At 40.9% G+C, this 23,162-nt stretch overlaps 2 protein-coding genes across 5 annotated transcripts in view; one reads left to right on the forward strand and one right to left on the reverse strand.

Moving 5' to 3' along the window:
* Epg5 (ectopic P-granules autophagy protein 5) overlaps positions 1–23,162 on the forward strand; it is a 106,969-nt gene that overhangs the window by 61,084 nt on the left and 22,723 nt on the right. The window lies entirely within an intron of this gene.
* LOC143036370 (uncharacterized) lies at positions 1,200–22,296 on the reverse strand. 2 transcript variants are annotated; one of them, XM_076203624.1, is made up of 7 exons: positions 22,217–22,296; positions 7,738–7,823; positions 6,251–6,409; positions 5,975–6,082; positions 5,277–5,397; positions 2,243–2,360; positions 1,200–1,478 (listed from the first exon to the last, which is right to left on the reverse strand). In XM_076203624.1, the coding sequence occupies exons 2-7, from the start codon at positions 7,795–7,797 to the stop codon at positions 1,334–1,336; spliced, it is 711 nt and encodes a 236-aa protein (XP_076059739.1). In that variant the 5' UTR covers positions 7,798–7,823; positions 22,217–22,296; the 3' UTR covers positions 1,200–1,333. The 2 variants fall into 2 exon arrangements, with proteins under 2 accessions (XP_076059739.1, XP_076059740.1); XM_076203625.1 differs by lacking the exon at positions 22,217–22,296 and adding an exon at positions 8,235–8,344.

A 23,162-nucleotide genomic window follows, 5' to 3' on the forward strand; every position in this document is an offset into this window, starting at 1 on the left:
GCTGGTGAGGTTATTTAATGTTTGTTTAAGAGAGGGTAGAGTGCTGGAGGACTGGAGGAGTGCCTGCATAGTTCCACTTTACAAGGGAAAGGGGGACAAGTGTGAGTGTAGTAGTTTCAGAGGGATTAGCTTGTTAAGTGTAGTTGGGAAGGCTTACAGGAGGGTCTTGATTGAGAGGATCAGGAGAGGAACAGAGGGAGTAATTGGTGAGGAACAGTGTGGTTTTAGGACAGGTAGGGGTTGCGTAGATCAGATCTTTGTGGTAAGACAGATATGTGAGAAAGCTATAGGAAAAGGTTAGGATGTTTTTTTTGGGGCTTTTATGGATTTGGAAATGGCTTATGATAGGGTAGACAGGAAGGCACTGTGGGGGGTATTGCAGATATATGGGATAGGAGGAAAGCTGTTAGGAGATGTCAAGAGTTTTTAGGAGAGTAGTAGAGCTTGTGTCAGGATTAGAAATGGAGAGAGTGAGTGGTTTGAGGTAAAGGTGAGACTTCATCAGGGATGTGTTATGTCACCCTGGCTGTTCAATTTATACATGGATGGGGTGGTGTGAGAGGTAAATGCAAGGGTGGTGGATCTTGGATTGGAGATGGTTAAAGAAAATGGAGAAAAGTGGGAGATAAGCCAGCTGTTGTTTGCGGACAACACTGCACTTGTAGCAGGATCAGAGGAGGGATTGAGGAAGTTAGTGATGGAGTTTGGGAGAGTATGCAAAAGGAGGAAGCTGAAGATAAATGTGGATGAAAGTAAGGTGATGAGATGTACAAGGGGTGAAAGTGGCAGCAGACTGGGAGTATTAAGGGAGAGAGACTGGAGGAAATGAATGTGGTAGGAAAGGGAGGAGTGGAGGTGGAGGTAAAATGTAGATTGTGAGAAATGAGCAAATAGACATGTGGGAATGGATGCTAAGAGGAGATTGTGTGAAGGAGTGGTTGTGCTGACAGCATCATATGGCGCAGAAACATGGAACATAAGAGAGGAAGAGAGAAGGAGTTTGAATGTGTTTGAGATGAGGTGTCTGAACTAACAAATGAGAGGTTTCCTTTCATAAGTTCTTGAGGATATTAAGATAGAAGACTGTATTATATGCAAAATGTATTTCAGCATATACATGAACTGGAAGGTGATGTTATAAATAAACAGCATTAGGACTGGTGAGTGTGATTTTGTTATGGGCTATGGTATTTTATTACAGTCACTGCCAGTTGATATTGCTTAGGTGGTCAAACGGCCTGTTGCAACTGACTATACTACTGCAGTGGCTGTAAGATTTCAATGCTACAGGGTAGTTTTATTCCACTGAGGGAAGTTCCTTGTGGTCAAAGGGTTAAGAGGACATGGTGTTGTTGTAGTATCTGGGTGGAGCAGCAGGATAATTTTCTTGTGCGATGGTGTGTATTTGAGAGTTGTTTTCACTTTGGCTGAGCACTTTGTTGAGCTGTGGATCCTCTCTCGTATTTTCATTATTTTCCCTGATGAGAAAGAAAAAAGGTGGTGGTAACAGTTCTCTATATAAAATTAATGAAATACAAATATGCAAGATGAAAGAAATACAGAAAATTCATATTCTGAATTACATATGTTAAAAAACTACATTTTAAATTTACCCTTAGCTCTCTAGTCTTGTAGCAAGTGTGCAGGGAAATGAAATATATAGGCAAGGTACACTTAGTCCTTGGTTTACAAGATCCCCATTATGCAAGATGAAGGAAATACAGAAAATTCATATTCTGAATTACATATGTTAAAAAACTACATTTTAAATTTATCCTTAGCTCTCTAGTCTTGTAGCAAATGTGCAGGGAAATGAAATATATAACCAAGGTACACTTAGTCCTTGGTTTACAAGATCCCCATTATGAAAGATGAAGGAAATACAGAAAATTCATATTCTGAATTACATATGTTAAAAAACTACATTTTAAATTTATCCTTAGCTGTCTAGTCTTTTAGCAAGTGTTTAGGGAAATGAAATATATAGGCAAGGTACACTTATTCCTTGGTTTAAAGATCCCCATTTAACTGATTTTGGAGGCAGCAGACTTTGTAAATATTCTAAAACCGTCCACTATACAATCATGGCATATCAAGAACCCATCTTCACAATTCTTGGTAAGTCTGATATTAAATGATGGTAAATATGTTGAATTTATTATATTCATTGGACCAGTGTTTCTCCTTTTTGTTCATTAAATCAAGGGATAGGTGTATTTAATTTCATGAAGTGCAAACTTACCGATCTTCCTCCGATTCCCAACACTGACTGACTACGGTGCTGATTCGTGGATACAGTGCCATCACTATACCCAATATTAATGCAACAACTGCCATGCTTACTACTGCATCTATGGTACCTGTAAAGAAAAGAAAAAAGAAAGAAAAAATATATATATATTTATATATATTTTTAGTAACACATACATATACCAAAGGCTTTTTCCCTCTTACAAGGGAGATAGCCAAAAAACAAAGGCATAAAGTCTACTCACACCCATTCCATCCCCACATACTCCACTCCCCTCCACCCTCTTCCCTCCCTCTTATCTTGGCTCCTCCTGGATGACATGTCATCCCTGCATCTCACCCACTGCCCTGGGTCAAACAGTGTTGCAAGACAACACATCCACAGCAAGGCCACTCCATTAAATTGGTGAACCCCCCCTCTTTGTCCCCTCATGCAGAAAATGAGAAGACAGGGAGAAATCACTAAAGGCTGTGTCAAATTATTTTTCACACATACTCCCTCACCCCACATCCCCTACCCACTCCCTTTCATGCATCACAGCATCCTCCATCCACAACCAATCTCCATTCACCCCTGTCTTCTGTTCTCTCCTGTCCTTCCTCAACAGACATTCCCCTCTTTTCCAAAGCCCCTTTTATCCCACCCATCCATCTCATCCTTGGTTGCCCCCTTAATGTTCACTCCTTCCACCTCTGCCTTCTGCACCTATTTTACTAATGTTTCTTCACTCATTCTTTCCATGTGTCCAAACCATCCCAATACTCTTTCATCAACCCTATCTTCCAACTCCCTTTCCACCCCTGTTCTCCTCCTCACCTCCTCATTTCTCATTCTATCCAGCCTAGTAACCCCTATCATACTTCTCAGATACCTCATCTCAAGCACATTCAAACTCCTTCTCTTTTCCTCTCCTATGTTCCATGTTTCTGCCCTATATGGTGCTGTTGGTACAATCACTCCTTCATAAATCTCCTCTTAGCATCCATTCCCAAATGTCTATTTCTATTTACACTTTTTAATCCACCAAGGCATTTACTCGCTTCTCTTGGTCTACATTCTACTTCCACCCCCACTCCTCCCTTTCCTGCCACATTCGCACCCAAGTATCTAAAACTATCCACTTCCTCCAGGTTCTCTCCCTTAATACTCACTTCCAGCCTGCTGTCACTCTCTCCCCTTGTACATCTCATCATCTTACTTCAACTTTCTTCTTTTGTACACCTTCCCAGATTGTCACTAACTTCCTCAATCCCTCTGATCCTGCTACAAGCGCGGTATCATCAGCAAACATCAACTGTCTTATCTCCCACTTTTCTCCACTTGCATTTACCTCTCACACCTTTATCTCAAACCACTCACTCTCTCCATTTCTAATTCTAACACTAGTTCTACTACTCTTGTAAAAACTCTTGACAGCTCTTAAAAGCTTTCTGCCTATCCCATATATCTGCAATAGCTCCCACAGTGCCTTCCTGTCTACCCCATCATAAGCCTTTTCCAGACTCATAAAAGCCAAAATAACATCCTTCCCCTTTGCTATAGCTTTCTCACATATCTGTCTTACCACAAAAATCTGATCTACACAACCCCTACCTGTCCTAAACCCACACTGTTCCTCACCAATTACTCCCTCTGTTCCTCTCCTGATCCTCTCAATCAAGACCCTCATAAGCCTTCCCAACTACACTTAACAAGCTAATCCCTCTGAAACTACTACACTCACACACGTCCCCCTTTCCCTTGTAAAGTGGAACTAAGCAGGGAGTATGTGTGAATGATATTTTGATGCAGCTCAAAAGGATTTCTCCCTGTTTTCTCTTTTCTGCATGACGGGAGGGAGAGGGGGGGTCACTGATTAAATGAAGCAGCCATGCTATGGATGTGCTGTGTCTTGGTATATTGCTTCTGACCCAGGGCAGTGGGCAAGATGTAGGGATGACCTGTCATCCAGGAGCTAAGAAGAGAGGGAGGGAGGGGTGATGAATGGGAATGGAGTATCTGGGGATGAAATAGGTGGAAGTGCATTTATGCCTTTGACTACCTCCCTTGTAAGGGGGAAAAAGCCATTGGTATATCTATGTAATAACTTGTAGAGATGTAATGATCAGGGTGGGGCTTTAAGTTACAGTGATGGTCAGGGTTTTACCAATTTGAAATATGAAACTGATAATAGCAGAGATAGATAACAAACCCTACCCAGCAGACTGTACTACCAGTCAGTCAGTGTGCTACCTCAAATTTCTTGCAAGAGACCTGCAGTACCCAGGTAACCACAATTTCACAAGTTGCTCAAGAAAAAGATATTGTGTTGTTGTCTTGGTAAGGTGGGACAATGAAGGATGAGGTTGTCATTATCTTCTGTTTGATGATTGCATCTAGGGTAATTTGTTCATGTAGCAAGGCCTATTCTGTGTTGGAACTATTTCAAAGCTAATGGTGTTTTGAACACAATCATATTAGTGTGATTCACACTTGTCATGGGAGGGATTACTCTCTAGGGTTGATGACCAGAGGAATTTGGTAGTTAGGTTTGGAGTGCTTGTTTTGTGAACTGAGTGTGTATGTGTTTTTGTGTAGATGTGTTGCATGGGGCAGGTGGTAGGTTGTTGATGTTTGAGTAGTATGCTTCTGATGTGGTTTTGTTGTTGCATTCCTTTGATTGTGCCTGTGGACCTGAACTCCGAAGGGATCAAAAGAATTGTAGGGAAGAGTTCAGGTCTTTCTGTTGCATAATATGGGAATATCAAAACTCTTCCATTATGTGCAAGCAGTCCATGCAACAATTGTGCTATCCTTGAATACAATTTGCCTTCCAGTTGCACTCCACATGAGAATGATAATCCAAAGTGTGGTGAACATGTTGAATCCACAGTAGTTAGTATTTTTGCCCTGTGAGGTGACAGATGTTCAATATGAACACAGCTATCCTTCATCAGGCAGGAGTTCTTATAGGAATGTTGTGTTGCACAGCACATGCTAATAGAAGCGTAGTTTGTTAAAAGACTATTACAGTCTCATCACTCACCTTGCCATGAATTCAATGTGGGCATGGTGGCAATGGTTATACAAGGACCCTCTAGTACACCATCATCTCCCTCTGCAGTTGGGCAAACAAGGTACTTCGTTTGTGGTTCCAATTCACCCACCTGCATCATTATGGGAAAAAGAAATACCAGTTGTCAGTGATATATGTTCCACTGGATCACCTTCATGCTGTGACAGGCAGAAAGTAACTAATTTTTTCAGGTAACTTGATGAAATTACTTTATTAGAGCTGAGAGAAATACACAATGCTCAAAATATAAAGAAAAGATAGCATATGATGAAGAACTAGACATACTATGATGTGCAAATTTTTATGTTAATTACCGTTTTGATATTGTAAATTGGAATGATGAGGAACTGGACATTTTATGAGATGCATCAAATTAGCACTTGAGGATTAGTATGTACAAATTAGTTGAGAGCTAGTGTGCTGAAATCAACAAGTCACTTTTCTAATTATATATATATATATATATATATATATATATATATATATATATATATATATATATATATATATATATATATATATATATATACATATATATATATATACAAGAGAGTTTGATCTATAAAGAGCAAGGCAACAATTGTCATATTACTTTATGTTTAGAAATATATTAGCTAATACTAGTGGCAGTTTCAAAATGGTGCCCTGAATTATGGGTATTTACTTACAGTGTGAATGGTGCTGCTGTGGTGTCCTTTTTCATTGTTTTGTAGCAGGTCAAGTACAACCACCTCCCCAGCTCCAATGTCATCTGCTTTTTGCACTGTTAATGAGACCTGTAGAGAAGGATAAACCTTCCATATAAACTTGACATGATAATCTTAGGGAGAATGTGATGAGAAAGATGATTGAGATCATCTTTATATTGACTGATACATTTACAGTTTTATGAATATACCTTATAACCATAGTTCTTGCGACATTTGTAAAGAATAACTTCGTACCTTTTTTGCTGAAAATTCTCTCAGATGAACTACAATATCAACACTGCGCTCCAAACTATAGTGCCGCGAAAGTGACAGTGGTGGTGGTGGTTTCTCAGTGGTGCTGGTGATCTTAGATGTTATAGCGGGAGGGTTGATGTTTTCATCCTGAACATCAGTCTGAAGAATAAAAATTGATGTGGAGTAGATTCATATCTCTGGGAAGCAGTACTTGTAGTTAACTCTGAAGTCAAGACTTTTCTGTGTTGGTAGTCTAAGTGCTGAATGTAGTCATGCTATTGTGGTTCTCATTTGTCTTTGGAGTTTCTTCTGCTGGGTTAATGTCTGGAGGGTTTGGATGGAGAAGGAGTGCTTATTCTGTGATCTGGGTGTGAATGCTGGTGTCCATTTTTCTTTTTGTTGTGTTCAGTTGGTTGTGTTTCTTTGATGTAATGAGGTGGATGAGTTGGGAAGATCTAATTGTAACTTACTGGAAATTATCTACTCTGTTTTCAGTCAAACTTAGATTTGAATTTACAAATGATTTTTTAATGGAGTTAGTCTTCTTTAGTCAATGTAACTATATAGAAAAATGTTTCTTAATATTTGGTTTGGACTTTTATAGATACCCCCCTTTTTCATCTGTATATTTCAAGAAATATATATTAATATATTATATATATTTAATATATATTTCAAGAAATATATATTTCAAATATTTCAAGAAGTATATTTCAAGAAGGTTGTATATGGATGATGTTGTGATGCATGAGGTGGAATGGGCGGGGTGATGTAGTACGTGTGAGCAAAATTTGACGCAGCCCGAAGGGATTTCTCCCCGTCTTCTCGTTTTATGCATGTGGGGACGGAGAGGGGTGTCGCCGATTTAATGAAGCGGCCTTGCTGTGGATGTGCTGTGTCTTGCGACACTGCTTCTGACCCAGGGCAGTGGACAAGGTGCAGGGATGACCCGTCATCCAGGAGGTGCTAAGATAAGAGGGAGGGTGGAGGGGTGTGGAGTGTATTCAGAGATGGAATGGGTGGGAATGATTTTATGCCTTTTTCTTTTTAGCTACCTCCCTTGTTAGGGGGAAAAAGCCTTGGTATATGTATGTATGTATGTATATTTCAAGAAATGGAAAATTGCACAAAGAGAATTGTTCAGTAAAGTTAAAAAATAAAATAAATAAATGAATAAATATTATAAATGTTCCTAAGCCCTGGTCATAAACACATGGGAAAATATCATGGATATGCAATGGGGAGTTCCAGGTCTTTCCAATGGAAAGAATGAAAGACAGAGCACATTAAGTGATGTTTGCCAAACGTAATTTCACTGAAAAGTTGGTGTGATATTTGGAAACTACTTAAAAGGTTTCCAAAGGAATGAAAAAATAAAAAGACTTATTCACCAATAGATAAATTTAGGAGCTCCAAAGTAAAGTTTTAATTTTTTTTATATACATTTTCTTAAACGTCTGATGTCCTAAAACAGTTCATTGCTGTACCTGTGCATGTGTTGTAGTGATGAGTAATATCAACAGGCCTATTTGGGTCATTATTACCATTCTGGCACAGTTGGCTTATTCCACATCTGGAAAAGAAATTGCGTTTATTGATGTATTTGTTTTTTGATGATAGAATTATGGAATTGCATAGTATGAAATCCTCGAGCAAGCTTGCTTGTTTATGTGTGCGCATGCATACAATAACAAAGGTTTGCCTTTGCCCGCCTCACATAATGTTGTCCCCTCTTAAAAATAATAAATATAATAAATGAAACAAATATATAATTAGATTAAAAAATAATTAGTTAAGTCACTCAGAAGATAAATGGAAAATGAAATGGTGTATACGATAGACCTCGAAATTTTAATGTGAATACATCAAAACATTATTGTTCACACCGAATACTTGGAGACGAAATTGGCTTCCAGAACAGATTTACGCTACAAGAAGCTTGAAACATTCACATTCTTGTAGTCATTAAATGGAATAAACTTACTGGAGTTGAGGATTATAGATTGTAGATATTTTTTCTAACGTTCAGTTGGGTGAATGTCTTAACTACAGTGTTGTCCTTCGCACACTTGGCAGAGAAACCATTTCTTCACTTCTACAACAAAAGTAACTGACTAGTTCATATGAACTGTTCATTTAGATTTCCATTATTCGAACTTTGTTAACATTTCGAAGGTTTATCCATTCCATGCCAAAATACATAAACGGCAAATGCATGAATATAGCCGCAATGTTATAATTAATTTTAAAAATTTAGCAAAAGCCGCTCGCATCACGTGAACCGACATGACATGACAAGATCTTGTCAATTAAAAATACATACGTTCATAGAAATACATATTTTAATGGAAGGACTGGAACAATAATGTCCAACATTAAGTATACTTCTAATGACCATGGCTCATAGTATAAATGAGTCGTCGTATGTCAGCAGACTTATGATTCAGTATGTGTTGATGTTACCTTCGACTCCCGAACTAGTGGAACTAAACTATTCTGGAAGTAAGTTCATTGATCCACCAACTGCTATTTTTTCACTCTACTAAATTCTATTCTTTCGTATGCGATAAAAGGAAAATAATATGCGGTTTGAATGATTCTGCTGTACATGATAATTAGAATTTGTTTGACACCAGATTTTACGTTTACTACAATGTATGTTTAGATCAGCGCTTATGCAGTACTGCTAGTTGATTTGTTTGCCAATTTTTTGTGATTATATACTGTATATATATATATTATATATATATATTATATATATATATATATATATATATACATAAATATATATACATACACACTCACACACACACACACACACACACACACACACACACACACACACACACATATATATATATATATATATATATATATATATATATATATCTATATGTTTAAATATATATATATATATATATATACACACACATATCAAGTAACGTAGGTGTCGTAACACACGAATAAAATAAAACTTAAACCCACTCTCGGAGAAAGATAAGCTGAGATACAGAGTAAACCGTATATTTCGACCACTGACTGTGGTCCTCTTCAGCAGTTACAATTATAGGGTACATAGACAAGGGGTTATATACAGAGGAGGAAGTAACATTGGGGAACTCAGTAAGCCTCAGGTCACTTGCCCCGAGTGAGGTCGGACGTTACGTCCTGTAGAGATGAACTTGTCAACTGCCATACTAGTTATGGCATAGGTGACCTGATGTCATAACTAGTATGGCAGTTGACAAGTTCATCTCTACAGGACGTAACGTCCGACCTCACTCGGGGCAAGTGACCTGAGGTTTACTGAGTTCCCCAATGTTACTTCCTCCTCTGTATATAACCCCTTGTCTATATACCCTATAATTGTAACTGCTGAAGAGGACCACAGTCAGTGGTCGAAATATACGGTTTACTCTGTATCTCAGCTTATCTTTCTCCGAGAGTGGGTTTAACTTTTATATATACATATATATTTTTTTTGCATGCGACCATTTATGGACTGAAAGGCCTCACGTCGACATGATGTAAAATAGTGAATAGGATTTGATTGAAAACTAATTATAACCGTGAACTCGACCGATAATGAGATAAATTTATTTACGTATTTATACGTATACTGAAGCGTTACAGTTATGAACGATTTTGTAATTTTATTTTCACATTATTATAAAAAAGAGCAAACAGTATCACTATTTCCATGTCTTTTACAACTTAAACCATTCTTGTCTCACAAACCCGTTGCTGTTACCTTTGAGTATGTGGTTTCCCTCAACCAGTATCGTCTAATGACTGTCAGAATAAAATGCATAATGAATGTATAGCAGTAGTGATTGAAGACAGTAGCCAAGTGGATCCAGAATAAAACAAAGTATCTGGATATAATATTGTAACAAAAGAAACACGCCACCAGCAACGTTTTTAGTTTCATAGAAAGGTTTGCGTGGGAAAAGTATGTTTTATAAGACATCTGTGCATGCTTTTGAAGTTGTCTACGCATTGCAAGAATCATGTGGAATGTTGGGAGGAGTGCGCCTGCGGATTACTGTCTACGGTTGAGTTGAAATTGACGACAACAAAAACGAAAATAGCGGATGTACATCTGAATGAAGCGCATGTAGCGGTGGTGGGAGGGAGGGGAAAGTGGTCGATTGGCTGGAATTGTGTGCCAGAAGGCAACAGACTCGGCAGGGGCTGGTTGCAATGGCGGGTAGTCGGATAGGATGGTGGAGAGTTGTTCTGGAATTAAAAGGCGACCCCAGGAAATGCCAGAGTGACTTGGTCGATGTATGGCCGTTGAGAGGCCGCATAAAGGCGGGAAGGAGGGAGTGGGTGGTTGAGAGGGGGAGTCTGAAGAGAATCCGAGAAGGGTCACACGATCACTTCAGAAGGGAAGAATGACGTCATGTCGCTTCGCTGGACTTGAAGGATGATGTTGGGGGGAGGGAGACTGGAGATAGAAATGATGTCATGATATATCTAGGGTAATCGTTAAATGTACTTATTGTGGAATTTATTTAGAAAGGGTAAACTTCAAGTGATGGGTTGAAGGAAACATAGCCGAAATCTTATAAATGTTTGATGGAACGGTATATGTTGAGGCCATAAAGACGTTGATTAAACAATGGAAATAAAACAGAAAAAGGCGAGATAATGGGAAATATGGTTTTTGGGGTGCGTTTTAAATTAGGATATAAAGAGAAACTGAAAACATCGTGAGGACGAACAGGGAATGGTTAAGAAATTTTGTTAGACCCTTGCCTTCCCCATTCCCTGCATCTTAGCCACCAGCTTCCCAGTCCAACTTGCTGCCTTAGGCCCTAAGGGTTCCTACTGGTCACTCAGCCCAGCCGCCCAGCTCTCCCCTCACGTGGACTGGCCTTAAAACACGTGGTCGAGCCCCTGGATCGGAAGGGAGATTTGATCATTCATTATGTAGTCACGTCGAGTCTTTCCATTTTGAATTTGGCGGGATATTTGTTTCAGAAGAAAGATGGCGCCAGCCAGTCGAGAAACAATCGTGTAATTCACGCATTAATTGTATGGGATTGAATGAGAACAGTTACGGAAATATGCAATTCAATGAAATACAAACCGACCACTTGACAGCATTAGAAAATATTGATCTTAGACTAGAATGTGCTTGTTTTGAAATCTGGATGTTTTGAGTGAAAATATCTTTTCAGTATCTGTTATATATGACAAACCGTCTCTATGCATCAGAATCTTACTGTTCGGGATGTATTCAGTGTGTTATATTTGTTTTATTCCACTTTTGAGGAGTAGCCTTTTTTCACCGTCGGAGGAGAGATAGGATATTTGGCGTGGCAGTCTAGCCAACGTCTATGAGTAAGCGCGGAGGGGGGGTGAGGGGGGGCTTACGAGACACTGAAACAGGGGGAAAGGTAGGATGGGGGGGATGCTGAGGCTGGGATTTGTGTGGGGGGGGAGTTGATCATTGAAGGGAGTAATCTAAGAAGAATAGGTTGGTTTGGGGTGGAGATAGAAGACTTTGTACAAGAATTTGGATAGAACAATGGAAGAAGAGATGTATAGTCGACTGGTTGGGCCGCAGGCAATAGGAAGATTGGAAGAGCTGCTGGATGACCTGCCTGGGTGCAATGGTAGTCTGTTGGTAGTAGTAGTAGTAGCAGTAGTAGTAGTAGTAGCAGTAGTAATAGTAGTAGGAGTAGGGGAAGAAGAAGGAAGGGGACAGTAGCAGCCGTAGTAGTAGTAGGATGGTCAGTTTAATAGTAGCGGTGGTTGTAATTCAAGTGAAGGAAATGTGGAGTTGATGGTGTTGGTGTTTAACACATTCAGTACAGTGTCGTGGGCCAAATCTGAACAAAGCCCAGAAGAGTGCAAATAGGTCGGTTACTAGTGGCAGAGGGAGGGAGGGAGGGAGGGAGGGGCGAGGAGGTGGAGAGGTCACGTGTTACAGAGGTGAAGAGGAGGAGGAGGAAGAGGAGGAGGAGGATTGGACCAGTTCGTTGAAGTAAAGTTTACGATTCGATGTCGGAGGGGAGGATGATGGGAGGATTTCACGCGAAAGGAGGGACGAGCAAGACAATCAATCAACCAATCAGTCCATTCGTTGGCCCCCCCCCCTCTCCATGGACTTAACTTTCGGGAGACCCGCTGCCTCCAGGTAACCGGTCACGGCCACTCCCCCTCAAAGAACTCTGACGAGATGATGTATCCCATACCAGGAGAGAGAGAGAGAGAGAGAGAGAGAGAGAGAGAGAGAGAGAGAGAGAGAGAGAGAGAGAGAGAGAGAGAGAGAGAGAGAGAGAGAGAGAGGGAGGGAGAGAGGGAGGGGGGTGGTAAGGAGAGGGGAAATGAAAGAAGCGGTATGGAGGATGGGGAGGAAATGGGATTAGATTAAGAATAAGGAGGGATTTCGTTGGGATTAATAATGAGGGATTTTGTTGGGATTAATAAGGAGGGATTTCGTTGGGATTAGGATGCCTTGTCGTCTTCTTCTCCCCTTCCATCCTCTTCTTCTTCTTACTCGTCACTGACTTTCTTTTCATCATCATCCTCCTCCTCCTCCTGTTCTTCGTCTTCTTACCTGCCTTTGTTTTTTTGTCTCCTCCTCCTCCTCCTCCATCTCATACCTCGTCACTTCCTTTCGCCTTCTCTGCCTTTGCCCCTTCCTCCTCCTCCTCCTCCTCCGTTTCATCCTTCTCTTCGTTTTACTCTCTGCCTCCTCCTCTTCCTCCTTTTACCTCTTGTGGTCTCCCACCGCCACCACCTCCTCCTCCTGGATATCACCAGCGACGAAATTCTCTTAAGAATTCCCGTCACAACTCCTCTTTGGGTCGGTTCACACCAAGACACCTCAAAGTGTGGGATGGCTGGGGAAGACTGCCTCCCAACCTAATGAAATCATCTAGCGATTCGCGGCGAAGGTAAATCGAAAATAGATCAAACAAAATGAAATAAATAAGGTAAAATCGAGCAAAGTAAATCAGAGATAAATGACATTTATAGAAAAAAAATGAAGTTAAATAAGGTTGAAAGATGAAAGAAAATAAGATTACTTAGAATGAAATGTGTATAAATTCAGGCACAGCGGACCAACTCAGCTGAATAAGATCGTCATGTATGTGCGTCGTGTGTCTCCAACCAGAATCAAGTCAATTAAGTGATCCGCAAATGAGTCTGTAGGCAATTTCGAGATAGCACGGGGTTGTCCCGCAACACATACGTCGGAGAGCGTTATCTCCACCCTGCTCGTCTTCAACACCCTCGCCTCTGAGTGTGGCGACCCCAGGGGGATGGCGTTCGGTCTCCGGACCGGAACCAAGACCTGTCGGCAAATTTTTGTTCCTCCATGATTATGTGTGTATATATATATATCTCTATCTATATATATATATATATATATAGATATATATATATATATAGATGTATGTATGCAAAATAGGAACAGGAAGTGAAGAAGCCCAAACAATTTTTGGTAGTGAACGTTGCGTTGTGTGTGTTTCGCCACGGTCTTGAATCACGTGTTGGACTCGTGATCGACAGCTATTACTGTGTGTGTGTGTGTGTGTGTGTGTGTGTGTGCGCTCGCGCGTGCGCTCAAAGCGGGACTTCAACCGCGCAATCCCTGGAGGGCACGGGGGGAGGTGGGAGGTGCTTTGTGTGTTGGGGTGAGGGTGAGGTGCGGGTCAGGAGGAGGAGGAGGAGGAGAAGAGAAGGAGGAGGAGGAGGTGGAGAGGTTGGGAGGTTGGTGGGGGTGGAGGGGAAGAAAGTTGAGGGAGAGCTTCAGGCAAGGGAGGAAATGGTTGAAAGAGTGGAGGTCATTGGTAGAAGAGAGCTATGGACGTCGGGTAGAATCGTCTCCCCTCTGCTCGTCTTTACATCCCGTCTTAACCCTCCCTCCCCTTTCACTTTCACTTCTTGACACAAGGAGAGCTGAAAACCGGCGACAGCTCCTCTCCGGCATCATAGAAACAGTCACACATTCGTACAACACAACGTTTCTTCCCGTGACCGTTGCCGGCTTCTTTGGGGATACGATTTTTCAGCCGTTGAAACTCAAGACTATCATCATCATTATCGTCATCACCATCATCATCATCATCATCATCACCATGATCATCACCATCGCTCCTGTACCCACTAATCATTCGATCAAATGTTGGCAGAAAAAAAAATGAATTTTGAATTTCCTCATTTCAAGACGTTGAAACGAAAAAAATGGTATAGGAAATGTACACGTTTTTGATTGAATACCGGAGTAATATTTCATTATATTGAGCGAAAAATAGGGACATATTTGCGCTTCTTTGTTTACTGTATGTTTGAATACCAGATATTTGACAGTGACCGAAAATAGGAACGATAAATATTCTCGTTTTTTGTAGCGCACACTCGAATGCAGACGCAGCGTTTTAGGGCGATAGATGCAGCAGAAAGACACGTGTAATTTTTAATTAATAAAATAGCTTGACGACAGGAGAATCCTTCCGTATGTGTAAATTAATGGAGAAAATATATATTTTATTCTGGTAGTCACAAGAATATCTTAATCTCCTCCCTGACACCTTTTAGGTAGATGCAGTAAAGTCGTACGACTCCGTAAGGTCGATGACAACGGTTAAGTGTTCCTGATTTTCGCGCTAAGTGCGGGAGAGCCGGGGTGTCATGTCGCGGGCACAGCACAAAGGAGTGCATGAGGGTGGAGTAGACGGGGAGGGAGGAGGGAGGGGGAGGGGAAGGGTGGAGAGGAGGGATGGGGGACGGGAGGAGGGTAAGAGGGACCTTGAGTAGGTGGAGAGGATCAGGGTTTAGCGAGGGAATCTGGTCTTCATCAATTCTGACCCAATGCCACACCACCACTAACATACCACACATCTAGCGAGTACAAGAACACACACACACACACACACACACACACACACACACACACACACACACACACACACACACACACACACACACACACACATTTTCTGTCATACTCTTACCCTATTTCACATCTGCTCTCCTCATTGCCTCCTTTATCTTATGCTTTACTTCTTTTTAATTTGTACCTCTCAAATGATTCCCTCGTCCTAATTTGTAGCCAATCTATGAAAGCCTGCTTCTTCTCTTTTACATCCTTCTGTGCTTCCTCATCCCACCACTCACCACCCTTCCTTCTATTTCTTCCCATCCTCCTTGTTCCACACACCATCTTTGCGCACCTTATGACGCGCGCGCACACACACACACACACACACACACACACACACACACACACACACACACACACACACACACAGAGACACACACACAGACACAGACACACACACAGACACACACACACACACACACACACACACACACACACACACACACACACACACACACACACACACGGTGGCGGATTGGTAAGGCACTGGCCTCACAAGCCGGAGAACCGGGGTTCGATTCCCCGGCCGGGCAGAGACAAGTTGGGTTTGTCTCCTTTCACGTGTAGCCCCTGTTCACCTAGCAGCGAGTAGGTACGGGACGTTAGTCAAGGAGTTGTGACCTTGCATTCCCGGTGTGTGGAGTGTGAGTGGTCTCAGACCTACCCAGAGATCTGCTAATAATGAGCTCTGAGCTCACTGCCGTAGGGTGGTGTCTGGCTGTCTCGAAAAGAGGCTGCAGCAGATCCGAGGTGAATACACACACACACACACACAGGGTAACGAGGGAGACGTACAAGCCGTTGATAAACACGAGTGTGATCTTACTGTGTTGATGAAAACATAAACAAAATTATTGAAGATCATATTCGACTCAGGTTGGAATATATAGCAGTATGCTGGTCTCTACGCAAAAAAGGAAGACACAAGAAAACTATAATAAAAAAAAGGACGGTTGGAAGTATGATGTACAGATTAACTGACAGATCTACAATGAAAAACTAAACAAGTTAGGAAGAAAGAAGAGAGAGAGAGGCGACTGAGGCAAATCTAGTAATATGGGACAAAAGAATATTAAGAGGACATAGAAAGAAACTGAAGGAAAGGGAATATTTGAAGGACGTTAGAAAAAAAAAATCCACATAGATACATAAAGATCAAACTTTGATAACCGGAAACAGCACCCCATAAACATAGCTCCTGACACGGCCGTAGCTATGGTGGGGGTGGGGGTTTGTGGGGCTTAGCCCCCCAAAATTGATTTGTACTCAAAAGTATTATAAATACACTACAACGGAAAACTGAAAAAAATTAAGTTGGTGAATTTGTGATACATTATATATATATATATATATATATATATATATATATATATATATATATATATATATATATGTGTGTGTGTGTGTGTGTGTCTGTGTGCACAGTACGGAGGCAGCTCCCCCTAGAGCATGATTAATCCCACCTCCCCGCGCTAAAATTTGATTCCTGGCTACGGCCCTCCCAGGCTCCTGTACTGTATATTGCAACAGGTTTAAATATAATCAGGTAAATAATCTCTCTTTCTGTGTCTGTAATCGATAATCAAATACGGTGAAAACATTGAATACACAAACACATTAACTAACTAAATAAACGAATAAGTAAATGGATAAGCTAGCTTTCCATGTAACATGGCTGGGAGGGATGGGCTGGGCGTGCCCGGACTACGAAAAAAAATAAAATAAAAAATAAATAAATCAAAGAAAAAAATTTGGTGAAGTCCTGAATCTGTTAGGAAGGTTAGAATAAAATCAGACACGTGCACACTCATACATACTGGCTCGACGGTGCAGTGGTATCGTTCTCGACCGCTGATTCAGCAATCTGTGGTCGAGTCCCGCCCAGGGCGGAAAAATGTATATATATATATATATATATATATATATATATGTATATATATATATATATTATATATATATATTTATTCTGATTAAAATCAACTGCACTGGATGCTTTGATGATCTTAAGGTAGGAATCCTTGATCTCTTGAAAGATCTTGTTACTTGTAGAGAGGGACTGGATGAAATTATTCATTTCTCTTTTATGAGTAGCATAGCTCACTTTTAGTGCTGTTGTATGCCGACTTGATTAATTAATTATCTTCTAGTAACAGAGGAAACTGTTGACTAACGTTCAGAGTTTTTCGCTTCGATCTGGGGCTTCTTCAGGATGTAGACTGCGGCTTGTTTCTTCACTGGAGGTTAGAAGAATAGTGAGGAAAGTTGTGTGTGAATGTGTTTTGCATTTGGTCCCAGCGGAGTTAGCCGATTTAGGGACTGGCTTTTAGTTTTTGAGTGGCTTGATGAACATGTGTGTTGCTATCGGGGAGTGTAATTTGCGCGTAACACTCGCGTGGGTGGGTGTATACCTGAGTTGTATTTACATACTGATCCATCTTTTTCTTTGTAACATCCTCTATCAGATGTTATCAAGAAAAAGATGGATCTACCCCACCAAAGGAGAAAAATATTATATATCACCAGAACAATTTCCACGATAAATACAAAGAAGAATGCAATGCTATTAGGAGCATAATTAAGAGAGGAGTCACACCATCTGACCTGAATGTCACTATTGACATTAGAATCTTCTGTAAAACTAACCTAACAAAATCACTGATAATGCGGAATAGTACGGCACCTTCTACCTCACGGGAGGCTACCACCAATGTAGTGTATAAATTTACTTGCCAGGAGGGCCACTGTGATGGCCACAACAGCTACATTGGAAGGACCTCCACCACGTTGCGACGCCGTCCACAATACCACAGAAATCAAGGTTCAATTTTCCAGCATTATACACAAGAACATGATAAGAAACCACCCTTACAGAGTCTCTTAGATCAAACTGAAATCATCCGCCATGAAGACGACTTCAGAACGCTTCAAACTGTGCCTTTCTGCACTGCCTTTGTTGACTCGAGGAGAGTGGCGGGGGACAGGGATGACCTGTCACCAGCGAGGTGTTCAGAAGTGAGGGGCAACGAATAGCTGTTTATTTGTTTGTTTATGATGTGTGTGTTTGTTTTGAGTTTTCGAACTCCCTAACAAGGTCTTGTGTATTTATGTTTTGCCACTGAAATATGTATTTTATTGTATTTTATGTTTTTTTTTTTTTTTTACCATCTGCCTGGTCCTGCAGAGACAATAGCGCTAATACTGCATTTCGAAGTTTTTAGATTCAATTCCATGAATTTGTAATTACATTTTGGTTTATTTATCTAAATTACATTTATCAATATTATATATATATATATATATATATATATTTATATATATATATATATTATGTATATATATGTATATATATATATATATATATATATATATATATATATATATATATATATATATATGATATGGTTTAACGTCACAAACTCCCCTCTGTCGGGTGGCTAGAACGATGCCCCTCACAGACGACTTTGTAGCGTGGAATTTAATAAACCATGCCCTTGGTTCAACTTCTCCGATGGCAGAGTTCGAACCGCCATCACCTCGACCTTCGCCGCATATACTTATTCATTTGTTTATTTATTTATCAAGTGCCTCTTTGTTTTGTTATGAATTGATTGCCACCATGACGAAGGGTCGGTTTGTTGTAAGACAAAGAATAAATAGCCAAATACAGTTTCATAGAAAGCACAGTCATTCGTCTAATTCAGGAACCGTTAGAGTAGAAACGAGAGAGAGAGAGAGAGAGAGATAGAGATAGAGATAGAGATAGAGAGAGAGAGGGGGGGGAGAGAGAGAAATAAGTCGGTTTGACCTCTGCTTCTGTCATCCAGCGTTTCAAGTTAACGGAATACTGTAACCTGTTCTTGCCCCGAATCTTCTACCTCTTGCATGAATAAAATTTAGTTACATTGATTAGAATAGTTGCTCTGGGTATTTGCCTGAATCAAAAACGTGTAATATTCGCTAAAATATGAAACATCTCGAATGCAATACAGCGCAGAAGGGTTAAAATCTAAACAGCGTGAAGATTATTTAGGTCGAAGAAATCTATCGTAAAGGATCTAGACGTATTTCTTCACGTATCCTCCATACTTATGCCTTGCTGTTCCGTGGCCACTTGGAGAGACCACTTGAAGACTGACTACCACTAGTTTTCTGTGTGGGCCCCACGTGTGAGATACTGAGAGGCCCAGGTTGATTGTGGCTCTTGTAAGACGTAAACAAGTGTGATGTTTATGTAGTACTGTTCATCATGTTCCGTGGAGACCACTTCAACGTTGAATTATGTCGATAGGCATCCGTTAGTTTGTCTTTGGATCTACGTGATACAAACAATAATAATAAACAAATGAATAAATATATGCGGCGAAGGTCGAGGTGATGGCGGTTCGTACTCTGCCATCGGAGAAGTTGAACCAAGGGCATGGTTTATTACTAGAGCCTCAGGGTGGGGAGGGGGGGCTATTGACCATAATGCCCCCCCTCCCCTCCCACCAGGGTAACCTCCCCCGTGGGAGTATGCACTAGCACGCGTATTCTTATACCTAACAAACAAAACCTGAACAAAAAATCTATTGTATGCCAAGTAGGTATGTTCCTCTCATACCTTGAACGCCGCATACTCTGAGAGGGCCAAGCACTGAGGGCAAAGGTGACAGCCTCGGGCGACTGTGCATAGGATGGAGTTTATTGCTCCCATGTGTTTTGGCAACCGCCAGACAATTTTAATCAGCTGAGGGTGGGGAACCTTTGCTTAAAATGTCCTAGATGTTTTATTTATTTGATCATGGCGAGCGCAAGACGATGTACTGAATTAGAGTGGGCTACGACCATTTCCTACCTTGTTCACCAGTAAGGTCGCTGCCAGGGTGAATAAAATCGCCTGCCGGCATTGAAAACTGATATTATGCAGTTATACCTATGCATTTATTTATGTATTTTATTTGTTATTTACATTATTATAGTTTTTATTTATTAATTTATTATGACTTTTTTCGCATCCGGCATAGATAAGGACCAAAAGGTCTCCTGTCGGCATGCTCCGTCTTTGTAATCCTTTGTCCTTTTATTTTTAGTCCTTATTTGCCCCCTTTTTCTAGACATTTGTGTGTCATTCTCCACCCGGTTGTGGATCACTTGTTGGACTCGTGATAGACAGCCATTACCTTCCCGGATGAGTCATCATATATGGCCCGATCTATGGGCAACACTGTAACCTTACACACAATATGCACACACAACTCTTTGCCCATCAGGGGTGGAGTGCCGGGTCGCAGTGCAACGATGGTGTTTTTTTTCAGTCCTAGGCGGGGCTCGAACTCTGATCGCTGATTTAGCGATCGAAAACTGTACCAGTGCACCATCGAGCCATGTTTGTGTGTCTGCATTTAAGTAGCACGTAACCCCCCCCCCCCCCCGTACAGCCTCCTCCTTCCCCTCTTCTTCTACCTTGGTCTTTGGGTCACGTGCTGGACCCGTGAACGACAGCTATTTCCCTCCCGGAAGAGAGCTCAGAGCTCGTATGACCGATCTATGAGTAATGCTGTGACCTTACACACACACCCAACTCCCCGCCCACGAGAGTTGGAGATACTGAAATTATTTCAGCCCTGGGCAGGATTCGAACCCAGACCACCGTAGTGTCAGTCGGGAACTCTACCAACCGCGCCACCGAATCGTGTCTTTGTGTGTATATGTGTTAAAAATAAGACGGTAATCAGAAAAAAAAATATTCCCGTAATTCACAATAGTTTCAACAACGACAACTCGATATGTGAATGATTCTATATTTCATAATGATTAATGTCCGTCTCTTTCACTCCGATAAGAGCTTGGGATACTGAATTGTGTGATAATTATTCACTGATCCACGGACGAGTTGGTATCCTCTGTATTTTGTAGTGTCCAGTGAGGTTGGTATGCCTGGGATTGATCGTCTCTGTATTTCGTCATCAACATTCTCATGCTGATTGCAGAGTGCCCCTGTATTTCGCAATGATGCAGAATGCAAATAGTTATCGATACAGACAATAAATGAACGAGTAAATTTATAAATAAATAGGTTATAAACTGAGGCGTCTGACCCGTTGAAGATGGATATGATGACTTTGCAATTTATTTGCAACATCAGCATATTTTCGCAAGGGTATCACTAAGGACCAACGGTGGATACCTACAGTATATGAATAGGTCCTACGGGGTGGGCGTCGGCGAGGATTGTCTCCCTTTGCTTTTTCTCAAGACCCATCAACACCTCCATTTCGGAGTGTCTTTCTTAAACATATATAATTTACATATATATATATATATATATATATATATATATATATAATTTCCACTTTGATATATTTTTTCACACAAGGAGAGCTACAACCAGCGACTGATCCTACTAAGAGGTGACATAATAGCTCCACACTCGCTCAACACAGCATTCTAACGTTTTCCCCCCAAGAGATCTATGCATGGGTGGGGGATGGGCGAACGAGGATCGTAGCCGGTTATCGTGGGACCAAGTGTATCCGGGCAGATATTGGATGGTGGGTGGGCTATCTGGGACTGACGCTAGTTACTTCGGTGCCCCTCGATTCCATTCAGGTGAGTGTAGACATGCAGCTTCAGCCCAAGTTTGATCAATATTAATTTGTTATTCTAGTTAAGGCGTAAGAGTTTTATTTGGCAAATTGTTCGGGTCCTGGCTTGCAAAGTGTTTGCGTGGATCGAGACCCACGTCAGGGTGTTGTCGTCGGGACGATTGGAATCGTTTGGTGTGCGATCAAAACAAACAGTTGCATATGGTGGTAGGAAGCTCTTGTATTTTTCATGTTTCGACAGAATTCACTATTATGTACAATTTTTCGATCTGGAAATGTTTTTATTTTTTTTTTGTTAACGTCACTTTTTTCCTCATGGAAACAACATTTGAATAATGAAATGTACAAAAAAAAATATTTTCTACGGTTAAATTTTAAAACAGCATTGAATAGGGTTAGGAAACATATGTACAAGATACTACGTGTGCGACAAGCAAAGCGGATGTATTCTGGTTGGGTAGGTTTCCAATTACAAAGTACCTGTTAGTCGCACATAACAGCTTGACGTCACCTTCCCGCCGCACCTACAAAGCCACTGGCGCACCGACTTTCCATACTCGTTTGTTGGGGTTGCCAAGTTCAAGAGGTAGGGAAAAAAAGGTCATACGGCATGTGAAATATAGACATGTCCAAATAAAAAAGGACAAAAGTTGAAAGGTCTCGTGTATAATAAGTCTTATAAGTAACCCTGTCTGGTTTCATTTTTTTGTTACAGAACAAAGATGGTTTATATGGTTAGTGCTTATTAGATAAAAGTATATTGGAACTCCAGTCCGGCATACCGATGAAACCCTTTGTAGGAACCAATTGTCCTTTTTCCCAATGGAAAATATTAGGCCAGAATGTCCTATAAAATACATCGGGCAAGTATAAGGTGTGCGAGCTGCCATGTCGCCCTTGAAGATACAACTCCACCCACATACCCCTGCAGGCGACGCAATGCACCTGTATGATTTAATGTGTTCTTTACATAAAGTATGAAGAATTCAATATTACTAATACCTTTGACACATTGTCAAATGTATTTACTTTTAATATTGATTATTTGTAGTGACGGGCGAACTTTGGGCATGGTATAATGGATACGAAACTTGTTATATTTAGCGCTTTGTAATGGTTAGCAAATTTCAAAGATATAAAACAAGAAATTGATATATGTATATTTGACTTGAGAGTGGATGCAAGTCCAAAAGTCCCACAGTGGCTGACAATGGTCCCCCCATGAATCTCTACAGGAAGATCATTGGATTGGTGTTTCTGTTGTATTAGCGTGGGAGTTTCTCATTCTTTCACTCAAATCTGTTTCTCACCCAACTTGCTCTCTGTCTTTTAGTGTTATTCCCACCATTGATGTCTCCATTCTCCTCTGTGCACTTCTTAGCTTTGTCTCCATCGACTTCCTCAGTTTCAACTTTTCACCTCCATA

This window comes from Oratosquilla oratoria, chromosome 20 (assembly GCF_046742065.1).
Source record: "Oratosquilla oratoria isolate Oo_2021 chromosome 20, ASM4674206v1, whole genome shotgun sequence".
Lineage (NCBI taxonomy): Eukaryota > Metazoa > Arthropoda > Malacostraca > Stomatopoda > Squillidae > Oratosquilla > Oratosquilla oratoria.